Here is a 17,236-nt window from a genome sequence, read left to right as displayed (position 1 = left end):
TGCTGGTTGTCCAGTTTCTTCACCCATTGTCAATTTATTGCGGATTTCAGCAGGGATGAGACCCTAGAATGTTGGATTCCTAGAAATACAGTATGACTTGCTGTCATGTCAAGAACAGACAGCAATGCTGACACCTAGCGGATGTAGGGAGGGACTTCCTGTACATGTAAAACTGTCGTTTGTCTAAAAAAATAAATGCACGTGGAACAATCAGCGGGCAAGTTCTACAATTCACAAGCAAAACGCAATATATATTAATGATAATTCGTTATAAATGCACAAACACTGAAAAAAAACCACCTCTAAATCCCGTATATATTTGTGGATTGGAAAAATACACGTGTGAATCCTGGCTATATTTGTGGATTTTAAAAACATGCAAAATATTTGTTGATCTAAAAATCACAGCTATATTTGTTGATTTGAAAAAACACACATGCAAATAATTTATAATAATTTATATATTAATTTATAAATAATTTATAATTCTCCAGGATACAAGTATTCCAAGTAAACAAAAGCCTAGTTTGCAGTGGTGTACAAGTGTATCGTAGCATGTTGTTTAATCTTGTACTGCTCTCTGGAGGCAATACTTAGTAGCAACTGTACATCAAAAATACAGTATCTAGTGGTTTTCCACAAGCTGAAAGCATTTTTAACCAAGATTAAGTGTTCCAGTCAAATATATGAGCATAAAAATAACTTCTATGTCTTAATCTAAAACAATTAGTTGACCACTAATTAAGTAACCAATTCAACTATTTTCATTATCAATTCATCATTTAAAGCCCCTTGATTGACTTAAAATCGGCCAAATCCTCAGAATTTCAGCCGCTCAATAGTAAATATTCTCAGATTTCTGTAGTCATCCATAAAACCACTGATCATCTTTCCTCAAAATAAGAAGTTAAATTTTTAGTCCCACGTGGAGATAAAGTACTCATAACACAAAAACATCACGTTGATTCAAACTGTAACTCAGAGACCAAAATTATGGCGCAAGACTAATAATCCAATGTCTCAGGAATAGAGTAATGCAAAAACACAAGGCGAGTAATCAGAATTGAAAACACTCAAAATGATGCAATAGTTGTACACCACTGCAAACATCATGAAAATGAACATTATGATTCCCAACCACTGTGCTCATCAGAGATGTGACGGATCATCGGGTGTTCTACAACAATGTATTCAATTTCACCTAATTGGCCCAAAATTATCTTTTATTTGTAACATATAATGAATCCTTGCTCATTTGTCTATGCCATTCATACAAAAGAATGATAGCAACTGTATGTTCAACTAAAAAGTCCCACTGAGTAAGTCAAGACAAGCTCAGAATTATAAATGTTCAGGCGAGATTTTTAAAATGTAAAGGTTGGGAAACACTTGGGGAGAATTTGAGTTCCGGCTCCTGCCTCGTTGTTGGTGTACCTAATATGGCCACAGAGCGTGCTGTCTAATCTGCATGTTCGCCGTTAATCCAGGGTTGTTTTATAAATGAAATCCAATGCTGCTTGAAATGCACCCATAACTAATATGACACACAAGCGGGTACCACGTTAGCTCGACTAGGATTCACTGTACTCCACAAAAACACAGTGTGACATCTATTCTGTGATGCAACCATTTATTCCTTTCACACACACTGATGCTAATTGTCAAGATGGGAGCACATGCACTGTAATTTACTAGTGCAGAGAGGCAGCTCTGGACACCTGCATGCAATTAGCATTTGTGTGAGGGGCAGCACCCGCAGAGAGAAATCTTACTTCCTCCCCACCCCCAAACCCATCTAATTGCTTGGATCAGATCGACGACCACTGCATACTGAGACCTTAATAACAAAGTGCATGGAATTCAAGGCTGATGTTTGCCATGAACAACAGCCTTGGATAGACTTCCCTGATGAGTTGTGCTAATGGGATGCTTTTATATGTAAACTGCATTGACGGTGAAGTCCTCATACTCTATGGAATAGGAATGCCTGATACAAATTTCAAGAGTTAATTTTCATTTCACATCATTTTGTGAAAAACAAACCACATGAGGCTAGATATCATTCTTCCACAGTGAGGAAGTATTTTGTTTGCTTGTCTGTCAGTATATTATTTAGTATGGTCGGCACTTTCAAGGTCATGGCGACGAATGCTTTACCATGGATTGGACTAATTGTTTCATGTCTGGAGTGGGAGTGGAAGTGGGTTCCAATAGCAGTGCTGGATAAGGACAAGAAATCATCCCTAGCATTTTTTGCTTAAACCAATCCTTCAGAATTAGTGGCAAACAACTGAATAGTAATTTCTGTACAGTATGTATTTCTTTAAACTTTAAATGATTGTGGTGAAGTGTGTATACAGCATTTTATGTAGTATGACTTCAAAATATCCATCCATTTTCTTAGCCGCTTATCCTCACGAGGGTCGTGCTGGAGCCTATCCCAGCTGTTAACGGGGCAGGAGGCAGGGTACACCCTGAACTGGTTGCCGGCCAATTGCAGGGCACATAGAGACAAACTATGTTTGATTGAACCCAGGTCTTCAGAACTGTGAGGCTTTACCAACTGATCCACCGTGCCGAACCTTGTCCAATTCATGTGTTTGTAAAGTAAAAAAAACGTGTCCAGACACTTCTAAAAGGTTTGGCGGGTCCAAACACACAATACCTCCTTGACCCCCTCATGTACCTCCTCTCATGGTATGACAAATCAGCCATGCTTCATCTGTTACATTGTCAGTGACACTCATCATAGACCGACAGAATGACCTCAAGTATTTTTATGTCATGGGCTGAAATTCAACAGGCGATGTAATTACTTTTGTGTCGGCATCCTGATTGTATATGATGGAAACCTCACCATACCAAGCACCATTTTATATACACAGTAGTACATGGATCTATATGATTAATAATTTCTCATCCTGACATAATAGCAAAATCCACATTTTGGGAATATGCCACCACACCTGTTATATTTATACTTCACTTCCGACAAACCTATTCCTGTTTAATGACACAATCACATGAGCAGTGTTGGTTTTATTTATGCAAAGCACACACAGATGTGTCGTCCAAACAACAAGAGATTATTACTTAACAGGTGTTCACTAAGAGCCTTGGGCACACATTTTAATTGAAATAGAATCGCTTCTTTGCTTTTGCTTTGTCCAAGCAAAGATAATGGAGAAGTCATTTGTGGGAGTTTGGAGTATGACTGAATATTGTGTTAATTGTCTAGAATGGGATGAAACAGCCACCAGGAGAGATTATCCCGCTGGCTTTTGCTGTGGAGATAATCCTGGTACACTGCATGGCGTACACTTTAATGTTCTCTGCGGGAAGCTTTGCTCATTTCGCATTCTCTCTATTGCTTTCTACCTGATGCCTGTTGAATTTGAATCACTGTTGCAATTTTTGTTCCTTTCTTCATAGACGCAAAGAAACAGATCCCTCAAAATTTAGAAGACAAACATCAGGTGTTGGCATACAATATCATATAAATACAAAATACATATTTCAGAACAGAAGATTTAGCCGGATTTAGCCTCGCAAAAAAAAAAAAAAAAAAAAAAAAAGGTTAACACAATATTATCAACAGCTATCTGTTGCTACTAACAGTATAGGCTGGTTTGCACAATATTATACTGGAAAAATATAAACACTTGTTTTTGCTCCCATCTTTCATTATCCATCCATCCATTTTCTTTGCCGCTTATCCTCACGAGGGTCACGGGGAGTGCTGGAGCCTATCCCAGCTGTCAACGGGCAGGAGGTAGGGTACACCCTGGACTCACAATCACACCTAGGGGCAATTTAGAGTGTCCAATTAATGTTGCATGTTTTGAGGATGTGGGAGGAAACCGGAACGCCGGGAGAAACCCACGCAGGCATGGGGAGAACATGCAAACTCCACACAGGCAGGTCCAAGATTGGACCCGGGACCTCAAAACTGTGAGACCAACGCCTTACCAGCTGAGCCACCGTGCCCCCCATCTTTCATTATTTGAACTCAAACGTATAAGCTTAACATAATGTGGGGTGTTGAAACTCTTAACTGCTCTAAACAAAGAAAACAGAATCATCTCGAAGGAATAGTTCTGATTGACTGAATGTCTCTTGCTCTTTGTTCCGAAGGTCGTACCAGGGCGGCACCGACTGCCGGAGACAAATTCCTTGTGTGTTGTTACACTGTTGGCTGTTAAAGCTGATTCTGATTCCGATATATTTAAAAAAATCCATCTCCTGGATAAAAAAAAAAGCCTATTCCATCCCAAATGTTTTAAAATCTGTCTTGAGTTACTGAGCACATAAGATCCTGAATACATTATTATTTCAGCTAAGCCTTAGGCTGTCCACAATAAAAGGCACATTTAAATGCACAGTTTTTATCACACAGCAGATGTTGCAAGTTTTGAGGGATCTTGAAACAGACATGGTGGCTGCTTCTTGCAAAACCAAAGAATTTTCACATAAACTGCCAAACTCTCTTCAGGGAAGCTCATCTGCATGCTGGTCATCCTTATCAGGTCTTGACCTGACTGCAGTTCAGACAAATGCTCCCATTCAATATCATCGGGCGCTCTGGAGAAATGGTTCCCGTTGGCTCCATTATCCAGCAACTTGGCAGAGCTATTGAGGAGAGGTGGATCAACACTCCACAGGGCACAATCAACAACCTGATCAACTATATAACAACTATAGAGTGTTGCACTGTTTTAAATAAATAGTGGACACAACAAATACCAACTGGATTTCTGCACAACCCCAATTAAAGTAAAACTGCACATTTTACAGTGGCCTTTTGTTGTGGGCAGCCTACATCTACTGTATATACTAATCATGCTTTCTAAAAATTTTAAATGCCAAACCTGTGAGGTGTCTCGGCAAAGGAGAAGTGGTCACATACAACACATATTTAGACTGATTTGTTAAACATATGTAAGAGCAATAGGCCTTTTGTATATATTGAAAGTCCAGATCATTTTGAGTTCAGCACGTAAAAAAATGGAATCAATTAAAAAAGATTAACATTTTTTAAAACATTTTGAATCATAAATATGGTTAAAGAGTAATTTCAACAGCAAAATATATTAAAAATTAGTGAAATTGATTTACATCAGGATTAAACATTTGGAGTTTTGGATTCATTTCTGCTTGAAATGCAAATTTAATTGAGCCATTGTTACTAAATTACACCAAATCAATCTTTATTTGAAATCAAGTTTTTGCAAGTGGACAAAAGCACACTGATTACAATAGGGAATCCAGCAATGAACACTAAAAAACAACTAATATTAAACAACTGCACATTTCTCATCCATCCATCCATTTTCTTAACCACTTATCCTCACAAGGGTCACAGGAGTGCTGGAGCCAACCTAGGTAACTTCAGCCAGGAGGTGGGTCCACCCTGAACTTGTTGGCATGGGTTTTCTCCGGGTACTCTGATTTTCTCCCACATCCCAAAAACATGCATTAATTGGAGACTCTAAATTGTCCCTAGGTATAATTGTGAGTACAACTGTTGTCGGTCCCCATGTGGCCAGTGATTGGCTGGCCACCACTTCAGGGTCTACCCTGCCTCCTGCACGATGACAGCTGGGATAGGCTCCACAGCGCTCCAGCGACCCTTGTGAAGATAAGCAACGCATAAAATGGATGGATGGATGTTTTTATGTAGGTTTTGCAAGTTAACCAAAAATGTGCTTGAAGACAGTACCAGTTGTTCTATTATTTATTCTTAAATCTTTGTTATACATCCATTCGTAGCAATAGATACCACATTTTAATCCCAAACATATAACTTCAGAGAAGTAGTGAACAAACACTCAACTATACGGCCAACCCTAGTACCACGACATACAGGTACATTTTCTACTTTTTCAAACCTCTCTTTGTTTGGAGGGTTGTTGAGATTTAATTGATGTGGTCAGCAAAGATGACACCAAAGGTTTTAGAGGTATGGAACACACTTTTACTGTAGTACAATTGTCACATGTATTCAATAAAATAAACATGAGGCAAAATTACTTCTCTTTGACAATGATCACAGGGTCCCTTCTTTAGTGTCATAAATGACTGGCTTGCCAAGATTGGTTTGTGGAATGCCATAGCTGACTTTTGATTGGTTGAAGCTACCTTGGCACGGCACCTGCATCCCCAAATCCCCTTTTGTCTGGTTGAAACTCTTCGATCGGGACAGCTGAGGACCCATATTTTCCCCTGGAAGGTCGAAGCTGCTCTCGCTGTAGAGCCGCTGACGCATTTCTCGTTTCCCAGAAGAGCTCCTGGTGGGATACCTCTGACCCATCTTGTACCAGCCTGTCTCTTTGAAGACAAACCAAATGTTTCCAGCCCAAAGGATGACGTTGACAAAACCAAAAACCTAAAGGGAGAAAATAAAAAGGATGTATAAGAGTTGGGTGAATGCTGGGAATCCAATATATATATATACATCAACAGTATACTTTATTCAATGAATAGCAATGACTCAATTTTAAATAGAAAGTAAAACAAAGTTATTGTAATAAGTGTTAACAGTTGTGTTTTTGAAGTAATTTCCCTTGTATTTGTCCATCCTTACTTGCCGTCTTATTTCCATACAGAACCATAGCTTCACCAGCTCGTAGTTTGTTATTCAAACATCAAAACTAACCTTTTCACTGTATTGAACACTATCAACTCTGCCAAGCAAGTTTAAGCCATATTATGTAACATTTGGCGCCCCCCTACGACCAAATTGTACGTGACTACAAAAGAACAGACCTTTCACTTCAATAAGATGTAGGCTATGCATGTTATGCCTCTTATTTTGATTCCAAACCATTTTTATGATGCTTTGAAAGACATCGTGATTTCCGTGCTGTCAGTAGCAGTGCGCCAAAAACCTGGCCAGCGCGGTAAATGAAAAGGCCATTTACTGCAGTAACTATAGAAATAAGATATTGACACACAGAAAGATATTAGAGGAGCTGAATGACTTAATCAGCATTGTGTCATCTTTCATCATCATGAAAATGATTTTTTTTTCTTCAAAAAATATAGTTGATTATAGCTTTAAGGTATGACAACACACCTGTTATGTTTAAGCATCCACTGGATAGCCAAAACAGTAATTTGGTTTTCAGTATTGTTAGTTCTTTTCCAAAGAACTGGAACAAGCATGATTTCCTGGTATTTAGCACAACCTTTTCATGCAATATGTGAATTTATACAAAAGAAGCAGATGCACACCAACAGAAGCATTTACAGACTGTATGTATATAAACAGTTGAAGCCTGTATACTGTGTGTGTGTGTGTGTGTGTGTGTGTATATATATATATATATATATATAGTATTCTATTCGATATAAACGGGGGAGATAGAGAGAAATAGAGTGAGTGAGAGAGAGAAAGAGTGACAGAAGGTGTCTGTATTAAATTTGTGCCCACCACCGACATGTTGAGACGAGACCAGTGAGGACCCTGGGCAGCTGTGCATTTGTTCTCCTGAAGCGAGCAGGCAGGGATGAGCAGCAGCACTTTGGTAGGCCTTGTAGCCGTCTTGATATCAGAAAGAGCTTTAGCCCAACAACAACTGCTGATGAGCCACATGACGGAGAAGATCACTGTCACCACAAAGTCCTGCGCACCAGACGGAAGAGGGCAAAACGTGCTCAAGTTAATACAACAACTTCCTATCCGCTACTGTACACGTGAGTCCGAATAGTCACTGACCACAAGCGGGCCTCGGTTGTTCTTCAAGTATTTGTTCTGGTAGAAGATGTAGACCACTGTTGCCAGGAGAGAATAGAGGAACGTGATCACGCCCACGGTGACAAAAAACTGAGCAGCTGAGGAAAAGTCACCATCGAGGAAGAGAATCTCCTCCCTCTTTGTCTCACATAGTGGAGCCTTGAAATGCACTTGTTGTAATCTGTAGATGAAAAGAGATTCTACACTCAGTTTTTATTTAGGGAAAGCAAAACTTGTATTGTTATAGGATGGTTAGTTAGTTTTATAGATAATACATACTGGTGCAATTTGTACAATACAGTTCTGTCCAATGAAGGGCTAGCAACCAACCAGTCCACGTTGTACCGTGCCACTCACCCAAAGTCAGCTGGGATAGGCTCAAGCTCAACCATGATGCAAATAAGGACAGATACTATTGAAAATGGATGGATGGATGGATGGATGAATTGATTCAACTGGCCATACCATTCAAGTATTTTACCTTTAATTGAACTTTAATCAAAGCGAGGGAAAGCTAGAAAGTCAAAGAAAATGATAAAGTAATGCTGTTGCTTTTTCCTAAGCTCAAATGTTAGACACTTAGCTACAATGGACAGTGATTGACAGTGAGATGTTCACTGTCACTGAACTCCAAAAAAAAGAAAAAAAAAGAACCACCAGACTCCAGTCATAATACACTTCCTCACAAGAATAAAGCTGCAATGATCACTAGACCAGTGTTGGAAACATTGTTTAACTCACTCAGTGTGTAGTTTTTTTTTTTTATTTTAGCTTTGTTTGGTACTGATGAGTTCACTGGGAAAAAAAATTCAGTCATCACAGGAAATCTTTTTTTTTCCAGATTTGTCCATCGGAGTCTAAATATATTTGTGTGCTCATCTAGACAATGCATTCCGCTTTTGTTGTAATGAGTTTACCTCATTTGTGATGTGCAGGCAGGAAGCCAGTCCAATTTAAAGGCCCCTTTCTCTGAAATGTTTCACTGCATCATTAAACCAAAATGCACTCGGAGCCGGATCAGTCAAGTTTCTAACCTTAAGTGGACCCTTTTGACGCGCCAGAATGTTTCCACTATTGATCTTGTCTAGCGGCGTGCACCCACAATGCCTTGGGGCTGCTTGCTCAGACACTACTTCATTTAGTGACAGGATAGAGAGATCATCTCTTTCTCTGGCCACTTATGTGAGGTGTGTCTTCCTCGAGAAAAAGTATCTAATTGAATCTACTCTCTGAGGAATTTTTAACCATATCAGATTAATAGACTGTGTCATTCATAAAGCATACAGATTCAAAGAAGATGTAGAGACAAAGGACCTGCTAATGTTTTACACTGTTGTACTTCTTGAACATGTGAATATTAATGTAAGAGAACAAAATGTTCTGAAAACATAAATAGCTCAGCAACCTATTGATGGGGATAATCCAGAGGAAGACGTCGCAAAAATATTGGCATAGTTTTCAATTCTTGACTTTATTTAAAAAAAAAAAAAAAAAAAAAAAAGATACCACGGTTTTTAAAAATGTTTGTTGGCACAATAATGGGCAGCATGGTGGATCACCTGGTAAAGCGTTGGCCACACAGTTCTGAGGACTCTGGTTCGATCCCGGCCCCACCTGTGTGGAATTTGCATGTTCTCTCCGTGACTGCGTATTTTCTCTCCGGGCACTCCGGTTTCCTCCCTCATCCCAAAAACATGCAACACTCATTGGACACTCAAAATTGCCCCAAGTGTGATTGTGAGTGTGGCTGTTTGTCTCTATGTGCCCTGCGATTGGCTGGCAACCAGTTCAGGGTGTACCCCCCCTCCTGCCTATTGACAGCTGGGATAGGCTCCAGCACTCCCCACGACCCTCGTGAGGATAAGTGGCAAAGGAAATGGATGGATGGCACAATAATGCTACTTAATGTTTCAAAAACCCTAATTGATAATAGCCAAATGTTGATAAAAGTAAAGCATTTTTTGTCTTTTTTTTTGGACACGGAACACCTGCCAAAATGTAAATGTATGGAAGTGAATATTATCCACTGAGTCAACAGTTTGTCACTCCTAGTAGTCATGGCGTACCTGAATGGATAGCCAAAATCAATGTTGATGCTCCTGTTACTCAGTCTGCTGTCTGCGCAGTCCACTTTAACCCGGAGGTGCCCATAGTAGCCTCCGCATGTTGCAAACGCACAAATGGCAAAAATCTGCGGAGAAGATGATAGCAGTCATTTGAGGGCAAAAGCATTCACCGGTGTGAGTGAAAGGACTATCAAGGGACATGTCTAAGTGAGTGTGGTTTATTGCATAATGTATTCCCATGAATAAATCACAGGACTGATTATTACAATTTCTAATTGGTCTGAAAACAAAAGCTGAATAATTTAAAGGTGGGAAGGGCTGCTCACTGTGCACTGGAGGGTGGCCGCAGCAGTGCAGGCTAATTCATTTTTTGCATCAAACGTTTCTACAGCTGTGCCGTCACAGAGCTCGCTTCTAACATCTTCAAAACACTGAATGTAGCATTGAAATATTAAAAACACTGAACATAACATTCACAATAAACAGTGTACTTTTAGGTTACTTGTACACTGGAAACAGTTATTCACATAATCGTTCATACTCTTGCTATTGATGTCATTTTAAGTACATGCAACCTAAATAGTCTACAGAAGAAGTACAATTAATATATAAATTCAATTGAATATTAAAAAAAAAAGTATATAAGAGGAAAACACTTACCGGGGCAAATATAACCATACACATTTAAAAATCCAAGTGATGTGTGGCCAAAGTCCACTTGGTGTCTGCAGCGTTTGTCATAAGGCTGAGATGTGGACAATAAGAGAAGAGTTTCCAGCAGAGGGGAGGGCTCACATGAGGCGCACTAACTTCCAAAAGGAGGAGTCACACATACATTTCCCATCTATATTCATTTAAATTGTGTACAGAATGCGGCAGAAGTTTTTTACAAAGCAATGCTACCATTGTCAAATCAAAACATTGATGATGATTATGATTATATCAGATGGCAGGCAAAGATGTGTTTCTTCTAAAACACAGGTGTCAAACTCAATGCCCGGGGGCCAGGTGGGGCCCGCCACATGATTTTATGTGGCCCGTGAAGGCAAACCATGTATATCAACTTCCATGATTTTTGTTGAAATCTGGACCAAAAATTCAAATTGTCATATCATAAATGATGACATTGAGATACTGCAAGCATTTTTGTGTTACCAAATATCAACAATAGTTGAAAAACCCAATTACCCTTGATTTCTGATTCCGAAACTAGTTGATAAATTTATGTAAATATAATGGGTCAATTAAAGGTTTTCATGGTTTCAGTCATAATGGCCCTCTGAGAGAAACCGAGGCAACAATGTGGCTCGCGATAAAAACGAGTTTGACACCCCTGTTCTAAGAACATATTCATTCTGATATGAAACAGATTTTTTTCCCACTGAAAAGTTCTTCATAAACAGACTTTATAAATTGTCATAAGCAGTTGCTCAAATAAAAGTTGCAGTTCTTTTTAAGCAGTAACCCTTATGCGTTTTTTTTCCCCCCAAATTATTGAGTATCAATGCTCATTTGTGATTTTCAGGGCTTACAACGGGAAATTGCTCATTTTGGGGGCTCAGACCAGCAGGCAAAACATGTTACTTAGTGGTCTGGGCCCCCAAAAAAGCATTTATTGATAGTACTTCATATGATCCCACTTGTTATAGGAAATGAACGAGTGTTAAGTGGATGGAGCACCCTGCCTCCAGCCCAAAAATAGCTGGGATTCGCTCCAGCACTCCCGCATCCTTTCTGAGAATAAGTGGCTCAGAAAATGGATGGATGGTTGGAGCAGATCAAAGAATACGATGAACTGTGGTACTAAAAAAAAAAAAAACAACAACAACAACAGTTGACTGACCTCTTCTGGTACTAAATGTGAATTACACGTTTGACCTCTTTTTTTTTTTTTTTTTTTTTTTTAAATGAAGTTTCCCTTCTTGTTGCTGGCACCTTGAGTAACTTCATCTGAATTAAAAATAGATAATTGATATTTATATTTTTCTAAAGCTGCAATTAATGATGAAGTATACTTAACAATACTAGTTATTGATGCCGTGAAATAAAGGTTTTAGAGAAAAGGTAGCGAATGACTAATAATAATGACATTGAAAAAATTACCTTCACAAAATAAGTAAAAGATATGAAAAATTTAAAAAACATTTTGTTCCTGAAATAAATGATAAAAGCATACCATTTGAAGTAGCATGAATTGACCTCGTATGATTGTTAAATTAAGCTCTTGCATTTTAAAATAACACTTGACTTGCTGAAAACGCAGAAAAAAAAGTCAAAGTGTCTTAAAATGAGTACCGTGAGAAGTTTTCACGAGAAATAATATAAATTCATTGGGTATCAGGTTTTGCCTAACTCACTCTCAGCATCACTGCTATGTCACAATTTGAAACTAGGAAGGTTCTACACACCCCCCCCCCCACACTAACACCAGTCTGAGTATTCATTTTTGCGAAGTCACAACTAGTGAGTTCCGATACCAAAAGTACACATACAATTTCTATTGATATAATTACAGATAAAAGTGAACAAAGGCATTTCTTTCTTTCCAATGCACATAATTATTTGCCGTTGAGTCAAACAAAGGAGTGTAGCACTAAATACTAGCGAGGACGTTATGCTTGACGTCATTTTCTTTATTTTTCTTTTTTTTTTTTTACCCAGATATTGCTATTGCAAGTGGATCAATATTGGGTACAGTACTTGTAATAAAAACCATCAAAACTATAGCGATACGCAACATAGGAGCACACAACTGTGCCATGTACATCATCTAGACTAGTTCATATTTACCTGATAAAATGTCAAATAAACATCCAAAATTTAAAGAAATAAAATATACCTCCCAGATAAAGTTTATGAAATTTATTAATGTGTGCAGATAGCTATAGATGAGTGTCGGTCCCTTACCAGCCAATTAAAAAACAGAATAATTAATTTTATAAGTGGGCAAGTCTTCTGGTCCTGTGATGCAAATTTGAAATCTAATCAGTTAAAGAAAGAAATTATATCAGGCAAAAGTACTCATTTTGGCCTCTGGACAGATTCGCTATGAGATAACATTACTTCCTTGTGTCAGAAAGAAAGATTTTCCAAAACATATGGCAACCTAGTGGCTGAATTCTATTTAGACAAAATATCTTCTAATACATCCACATACACATGTAATTTAAAGTAGTTCAGCAAAGAGAAATGCTAAGAGATTAAAAAAATAAACTATTGGGAATAAATTAATGCAATTGGCATTAGCGCTAATATGATTCAATCTTTTTATAATTTACTATCCTTTTTTTTTACTACAAAGATGGCTTGTATTCTCATTTATGAAGGCAGGACTACTATCCTTATACTGCATATTTTTGTTCTGAGGGTATGATATAAACTACAACAAAATCAGCCTTTGCTAAACCTTTAGGATTAGTGATTAGCATTAGCGCGCTACCCATTACGATAAGTGTGAATAAAGGCTAACGATCACTTAGTTGACACATACACCATGTTATATGTACATTTCACATCTGATAGTGTTTTTAAAAAATCACTTACAAATGCTGCGCTGTCGTTTTTGGGAAACGGTACGTCGGTAAACTCAATTTGTCGGTTTCACTTCGCTCTGTGAGTACAATGGCCAGAAATGCGGAGCGGCGCTCCATTTTCCATGAACGTGTCGGCCATTAGGAGGGATACGTCAGTCCGTCCGCCACATTGAATGTGTCAGTTCTTCATGTGTAAACATCTCGTCCTGTCAGACACTTTGGCAGCTATGACTGCAGTGGGGGGCGCTCCAAAAATTCCAAAATGTGGCGCACTGATTCGTCAAACGGCAAACTCCAACGTCCGAACGTTTTGGAACGTGGTGAGTGCACTTGGAGTGAATTTCCGAACGCATCCAAAGTTTATTTATGATCAAACGCTCAGTCCGGCTTCACTATAAGTCCTCGTTAAACACGTTTCCGGGATTGTATTTATTTATTTGTTTGTTTGTTTAATGGTCCTAGCAGGAGCTTAAAGGTAAAAATTATTCATTGGACTATTTTTGAAGTCGATTTAGCCGAGTTATTTGATCCCCCCCCAACCCCAATTCGGATTTCGGTTAGTCAACGCTTCTTACAGTGTGTGTATATATATATATATCAATTGAAGTCTCATGAATTCACTTGATATGATTGTTAAAATAAGTTCTTGCATCTTAAACACACACACACACACACACACACACACACACACACATACATACATACATACATACATACATACATAAATATATATATATATATATATATATATATATACACACACACACACACACACACACACAGTGAAGAAAACAAGTATGTGAAGTCGGAAGTCATTCGAATTCCAGGGTTCGGATGGAATTGTTTTTCTTTTCTTTGGTTTTTCATGTTGCTGACAAAACAAAAACAAAAAAGTAGTACTGTACACTGTTAAAAAACAAACAAACATAAAATATAGCAAATTGTGAAATAAGAACAGCAAGAACACGCTGTTTTTTTTTTTCTCGTCATGTGTGGTGTCAGCATTTGAAAATCATTATGTACAGTGAAGAAAATAAGAAAATAAGTATTTGAACACCCATATTGCAAGTTCTCCCGCTTAGAAATCATGGAGAGGTCTGAAATTTTCATCGTAGGTGCAAGTCCACTGTGAGAGAGATGATCTAAAAAGAAAAATCCAGAAATCACAATGTATGATTTTTTTAATGATTTATTTGTGGGATACAACTGCAAATAAGTATTTGAACACCTGTCCACCCCATACAATCAGTAAGACTCAAACTTGTAACGTGGCCAAGACCAAAGAGCTGTCCAAAGCCACCAGAGACAAAATTGTACAACTCCAAACGGCTGCAAAGGGCTACGGGGAAATTTCCAAGCAGCTTGATGAAAAAGGTCCACTGTTGGAGCAATCATTAGAAAATAGAAGAAGCTAAACATGACAGTCAATCTCAATTGGAGTGGAGCCCCATGCGAGATATCACCTCGTGGGGTCTCGATGATCCTTACAAAGGTGAGGAATCAGCCCAGGACTACACGACAAGACTTGGTCAATGACCTGAAAAGAGCTGGGACCGCTGTTTCCAAGGTGACTGTTGTTAATACACTAAGACGTCATGGTTTGAAATTATGCATGGCACAGAAAGTTCCCCTGCCTAAACCAGCCCATGTCAAGGCCCGTCTTAAGTTTGCCAATGACCATTTGGACGATACAGAAGAGTCATGGAAGAAAGTTTTGTGGTTAGATGAGACCAAAAATTTAACTTTTTGGTCATAATTCCACTAACTGTGTTTGGAGGAACACGAATGATGAGTTCCACCCCAAGAACACCATCGCTACTGTGAAGCATGGGGGTGGTAGCATCATGCTTTGGTGTGTTTTTCTGCACAGGACGACTGCACTGTATTAAGGAGAGGATGGGCGCTGTCATGTATTGTGAGATTTTGGGGAACAACCTCTTTCCCTCAGTCATAGGATTGAAGATAGGTCGTGGCTTGGTCATGACATGACAATGACCCGAAGCACACTGCCAGGAAAACCAAGGAGTGGCTCCGTAAGAATCATATCAAGGTTTTGGCATGGCGTAGCCAGTCTCCAGACCTAAACCCAATAGAAAATCTTCGGAGGGAGCTGAAACTCTGTGTTTCTCAGCGACAGCCCAGAAACCCTGTCTGATCTAGAGAAGATCTGTGTGGAGGAGTGGGCCAAAATCCCTCATGCAGTGTGTGCAAACCTGGTGAACAACTACAGGAAACGTTGGACCTCTGTAATTGCAAACAAAGGCTAGTGTTGCAAATATTAACATTGTTTTTTTTCAGGTGTTCAAATAGTTATTTGCAGCTGTATCACACAAATAAATCGTTAAAAAAAATCATACATTGTGATTTCTGGATTTTTCTTTTTAGATGATCTCTCTCACAGTGGACATGCACCTACGATGAAAATTTCAGACACCTCCATGATTTCTAAGTGGGAGAACTTGTAATATAGCAGGGTGTTCAAATACTTATTTTCTTTAATGTGTACATATATATATTCTTCCATCAGCTTCCGTGATGAGGGTCCAGCCAAAAGAGGGCAGCACCAAATCATATACAGTATACGGGCCGTTCCACTGATCCAGTTTGCAAATCTCTACTCCCATTTAGAATTCAGATTACATTTGTGCATCTTTAGCCTGTACATTATCCTACATTTAAATTCACTCACTGATGGTTGCACTCAACACTGAGTGTCCAGATGTTGCGTTGCTGTACTGAGAAGGAGGCAAAGCTTCCGCCATGGTAAAGTAGCACATCTTTATCCTCTCTTTGCATTATTAATGAATGTTTTTCTGGCGTCATCCTTCTGTTCCAGCCTGAAAACTGTGGGAGGAAAGAGAGTAGTATGAATCAGATTTGTATTTTTTTATTTTATGGGCGGTTGGGTGGGAGTGAGGGGGTAGCCTCCCTCGCCATATCTAAGCTACATTCCCTGCAGGCCATTCTTGTAATTTAAAGCTTTGTCTCTGAACTTAATATAAAAAGCTATATGCTTCAGTATTAATTCATAAAAGGGAAACTGATAGAGTTCATCTCACGTTTATCGCTGTTAACTGCAGAAAGCGAGGTCAAAAAATAGTACCATGAAAAGGAAGCCAGCGCACTAGATTTGCTCCTTTTGAATTTGGATCATTGGAAAATGTTAGAATTACCTTTTCTATTTTGGGAGCAAAATGTGGAAGACTGTGTTATGTAAAAGGATTTATCAGGGAAACGGGCTCCTCCTTGCACCAACAAGCCAATTACTGCTGTTGAAGGCGCTGCAGCCTCAGCCCTGGTAAACCATACTTACAGACACACACACGCACATGCACCCACACACACGTGTTAGTTTTGCAAGTGTCTGGCGTCATGTTGCTGTCTGATAAGTGCAAGGAGCTGCAACACTGACACTGACCTTATTCCATCAATCTCACATTAAAAAAACTCACAGCATTTAAATATTTCAAAGAGCTCCTCCTGAGATGCGCTGAGCTCTGTTTGTCTAAATGTGTATGCTCATGTGTAAATGCCTACGCCATATTGTACAGCCTACAATATGAGTTCTAGTGATATTTATTTTCTTCATTTCGTAGCATATCCCTCGGATCCGCTGTTTGCGGATGTCCGATTTGAATCCCCATTGCCTCTATTTTCGTGGGTAGTGCAAATCCAGCGAGGCTTTTGATGTAACTTGTGGCTTTTGGATGGTTTAGACCTAGTTTGGCGGAGTCTCGCAGACCTCCACACACGGGGTATTTAACACAAGGGGCTGTCTACACCCTTGGGCGTAACTACAGACTACTTATTCCCATTAAAGTCCAAGTGTCATCCCTATAAACATTCACACATTGAAATGAAAAATACATATAATATTATTCACTTCAATGTCTATACGAAAA

General features: G+C 39.0%; 3 protein-coding genes across 15 annotated transcripts in view; 1 reads left to right on the top strand and 2 right to left on the bottom strand.

Annotated features, from left to right (window-relative positions):
* LOC133507907 (sodium- and chloride-dependent GABA transporter 2-like) overlaps nt 1–13,485 on the bottom strand; it is a 67,349-nt gene extending 53,864 nt beyond the window's left edge. Inside the window, exon 1 of the mRNA XM_061833479.1 lies at nt 13,345–13,485. The gene's annotated coding sequence lies outside the window, so the exon portion shown is untranslated. The remainder of the gene's footprint in view (nt 1–13,344) is intronic.
* synprb (synaptoporin b) lies at nt 5,719–13,486 on the bottom strand. 8 transcript variants are annotated; one of them, XM_061833487.1, is made up of 8 exons: nt 13,345–13,486; nt 10,462–10,546; nt 10,128–10,232; nt 9,802–9,926; nt 7,849–7,916; nt 7,718–7,773; nt 7,433–7,624; nt 5,719–6,385 (listed from the first exon to the last, which is right to left on the bottom strand). In XM_061833487.1, exons 2-8 carry the CDS (start codon nt 10,483–10,485, stop codon nt 6,047–6,049), a joined length of 909 nt encoding a protein of 302 aa, XP_061689471.1. In that variant the 5' UTR covers nt 10,486–10,546; nt 13,345–13,486; the 3' UTR covers nt 5,719–6,046. The 8 variants fall into 8 exon arrangements, with proteins under 8 accessions (XP_061689471.1, XP_061689467.1, XP_061689469.1 ...); XM_061833483.1 differs by having other exon boundaries at nt 7,718–7,916; XM_061833485.1 differs by having other exon boundaries at nt 7,718–7,916; nt 10,462–10,645; nt 13,345–13,481.
* A 76-nt stretch (nt 13,487–13,562) lies between these two features.
* cadpsb (Ca2+-dependent activator protein for secretion b) overlaps nt 13,563–17,236 on the top strand; it is a 98,934-nt gene continuing 95,260 nt past the window's right edge. For all 6 annotated transcript variants that reach the window (XM_061833471.1, XM_061833468.1, XM_061833470.1 and 3 more), the window contains exon 1: nt 13,563–13,654. The gene's annotated coding sequence lies outside the window, so the exon portion shown is untranslated. The remainder of the gene's footprint in view (nt 13,655–17,236) is intronic.

The sequence above is a fragment of the Syngnathoides biaculeatus genome, chromosome 10, assembly GCF_019802595.1.
Source record: "Syngnathoides biaculeatus isolate LvHL_M chromosome 10, ASM1980259v1, whole genome shotgun sequence".
In the NCBI taxonomy this organism is placed as follows: domain Eukaryota; kingdom Metazoa; phylum Chordata; class Actinopteri; order Syngnathiformes; family Syngnathidae; genus Syngnathoides; species Syngnathoides biaculeatus.
The sequence above is the reverse complement of the archived record's forward strand: the minus strand, read 5'-3'. Positions and strand labels throughout refer to the sequence as shown.

Bases quoted from the DNA above. Each gene is read 5' to 3' on its own strand.
- synprb (XM_061833483.1), bottom strand. From the start codon at position 10,485: ATGTGTATGGTTATATTTGCCCCG. The intron at 9,927-10,127 runs GTGAGCAGCCCT...TCTTCTCCGCAG, and splicing joins CGGCCACCCTCCAGTGCACA to ATTTTTGCCATTTGTGCGTT. The intron at 7,625-7,717 runs GTCAGTGACTAT...TCTGGTGCGCAG, and splicing joins ACAACCGAGGCCCGCTTGTG to GACTTTGTGGTGACAGTGAT.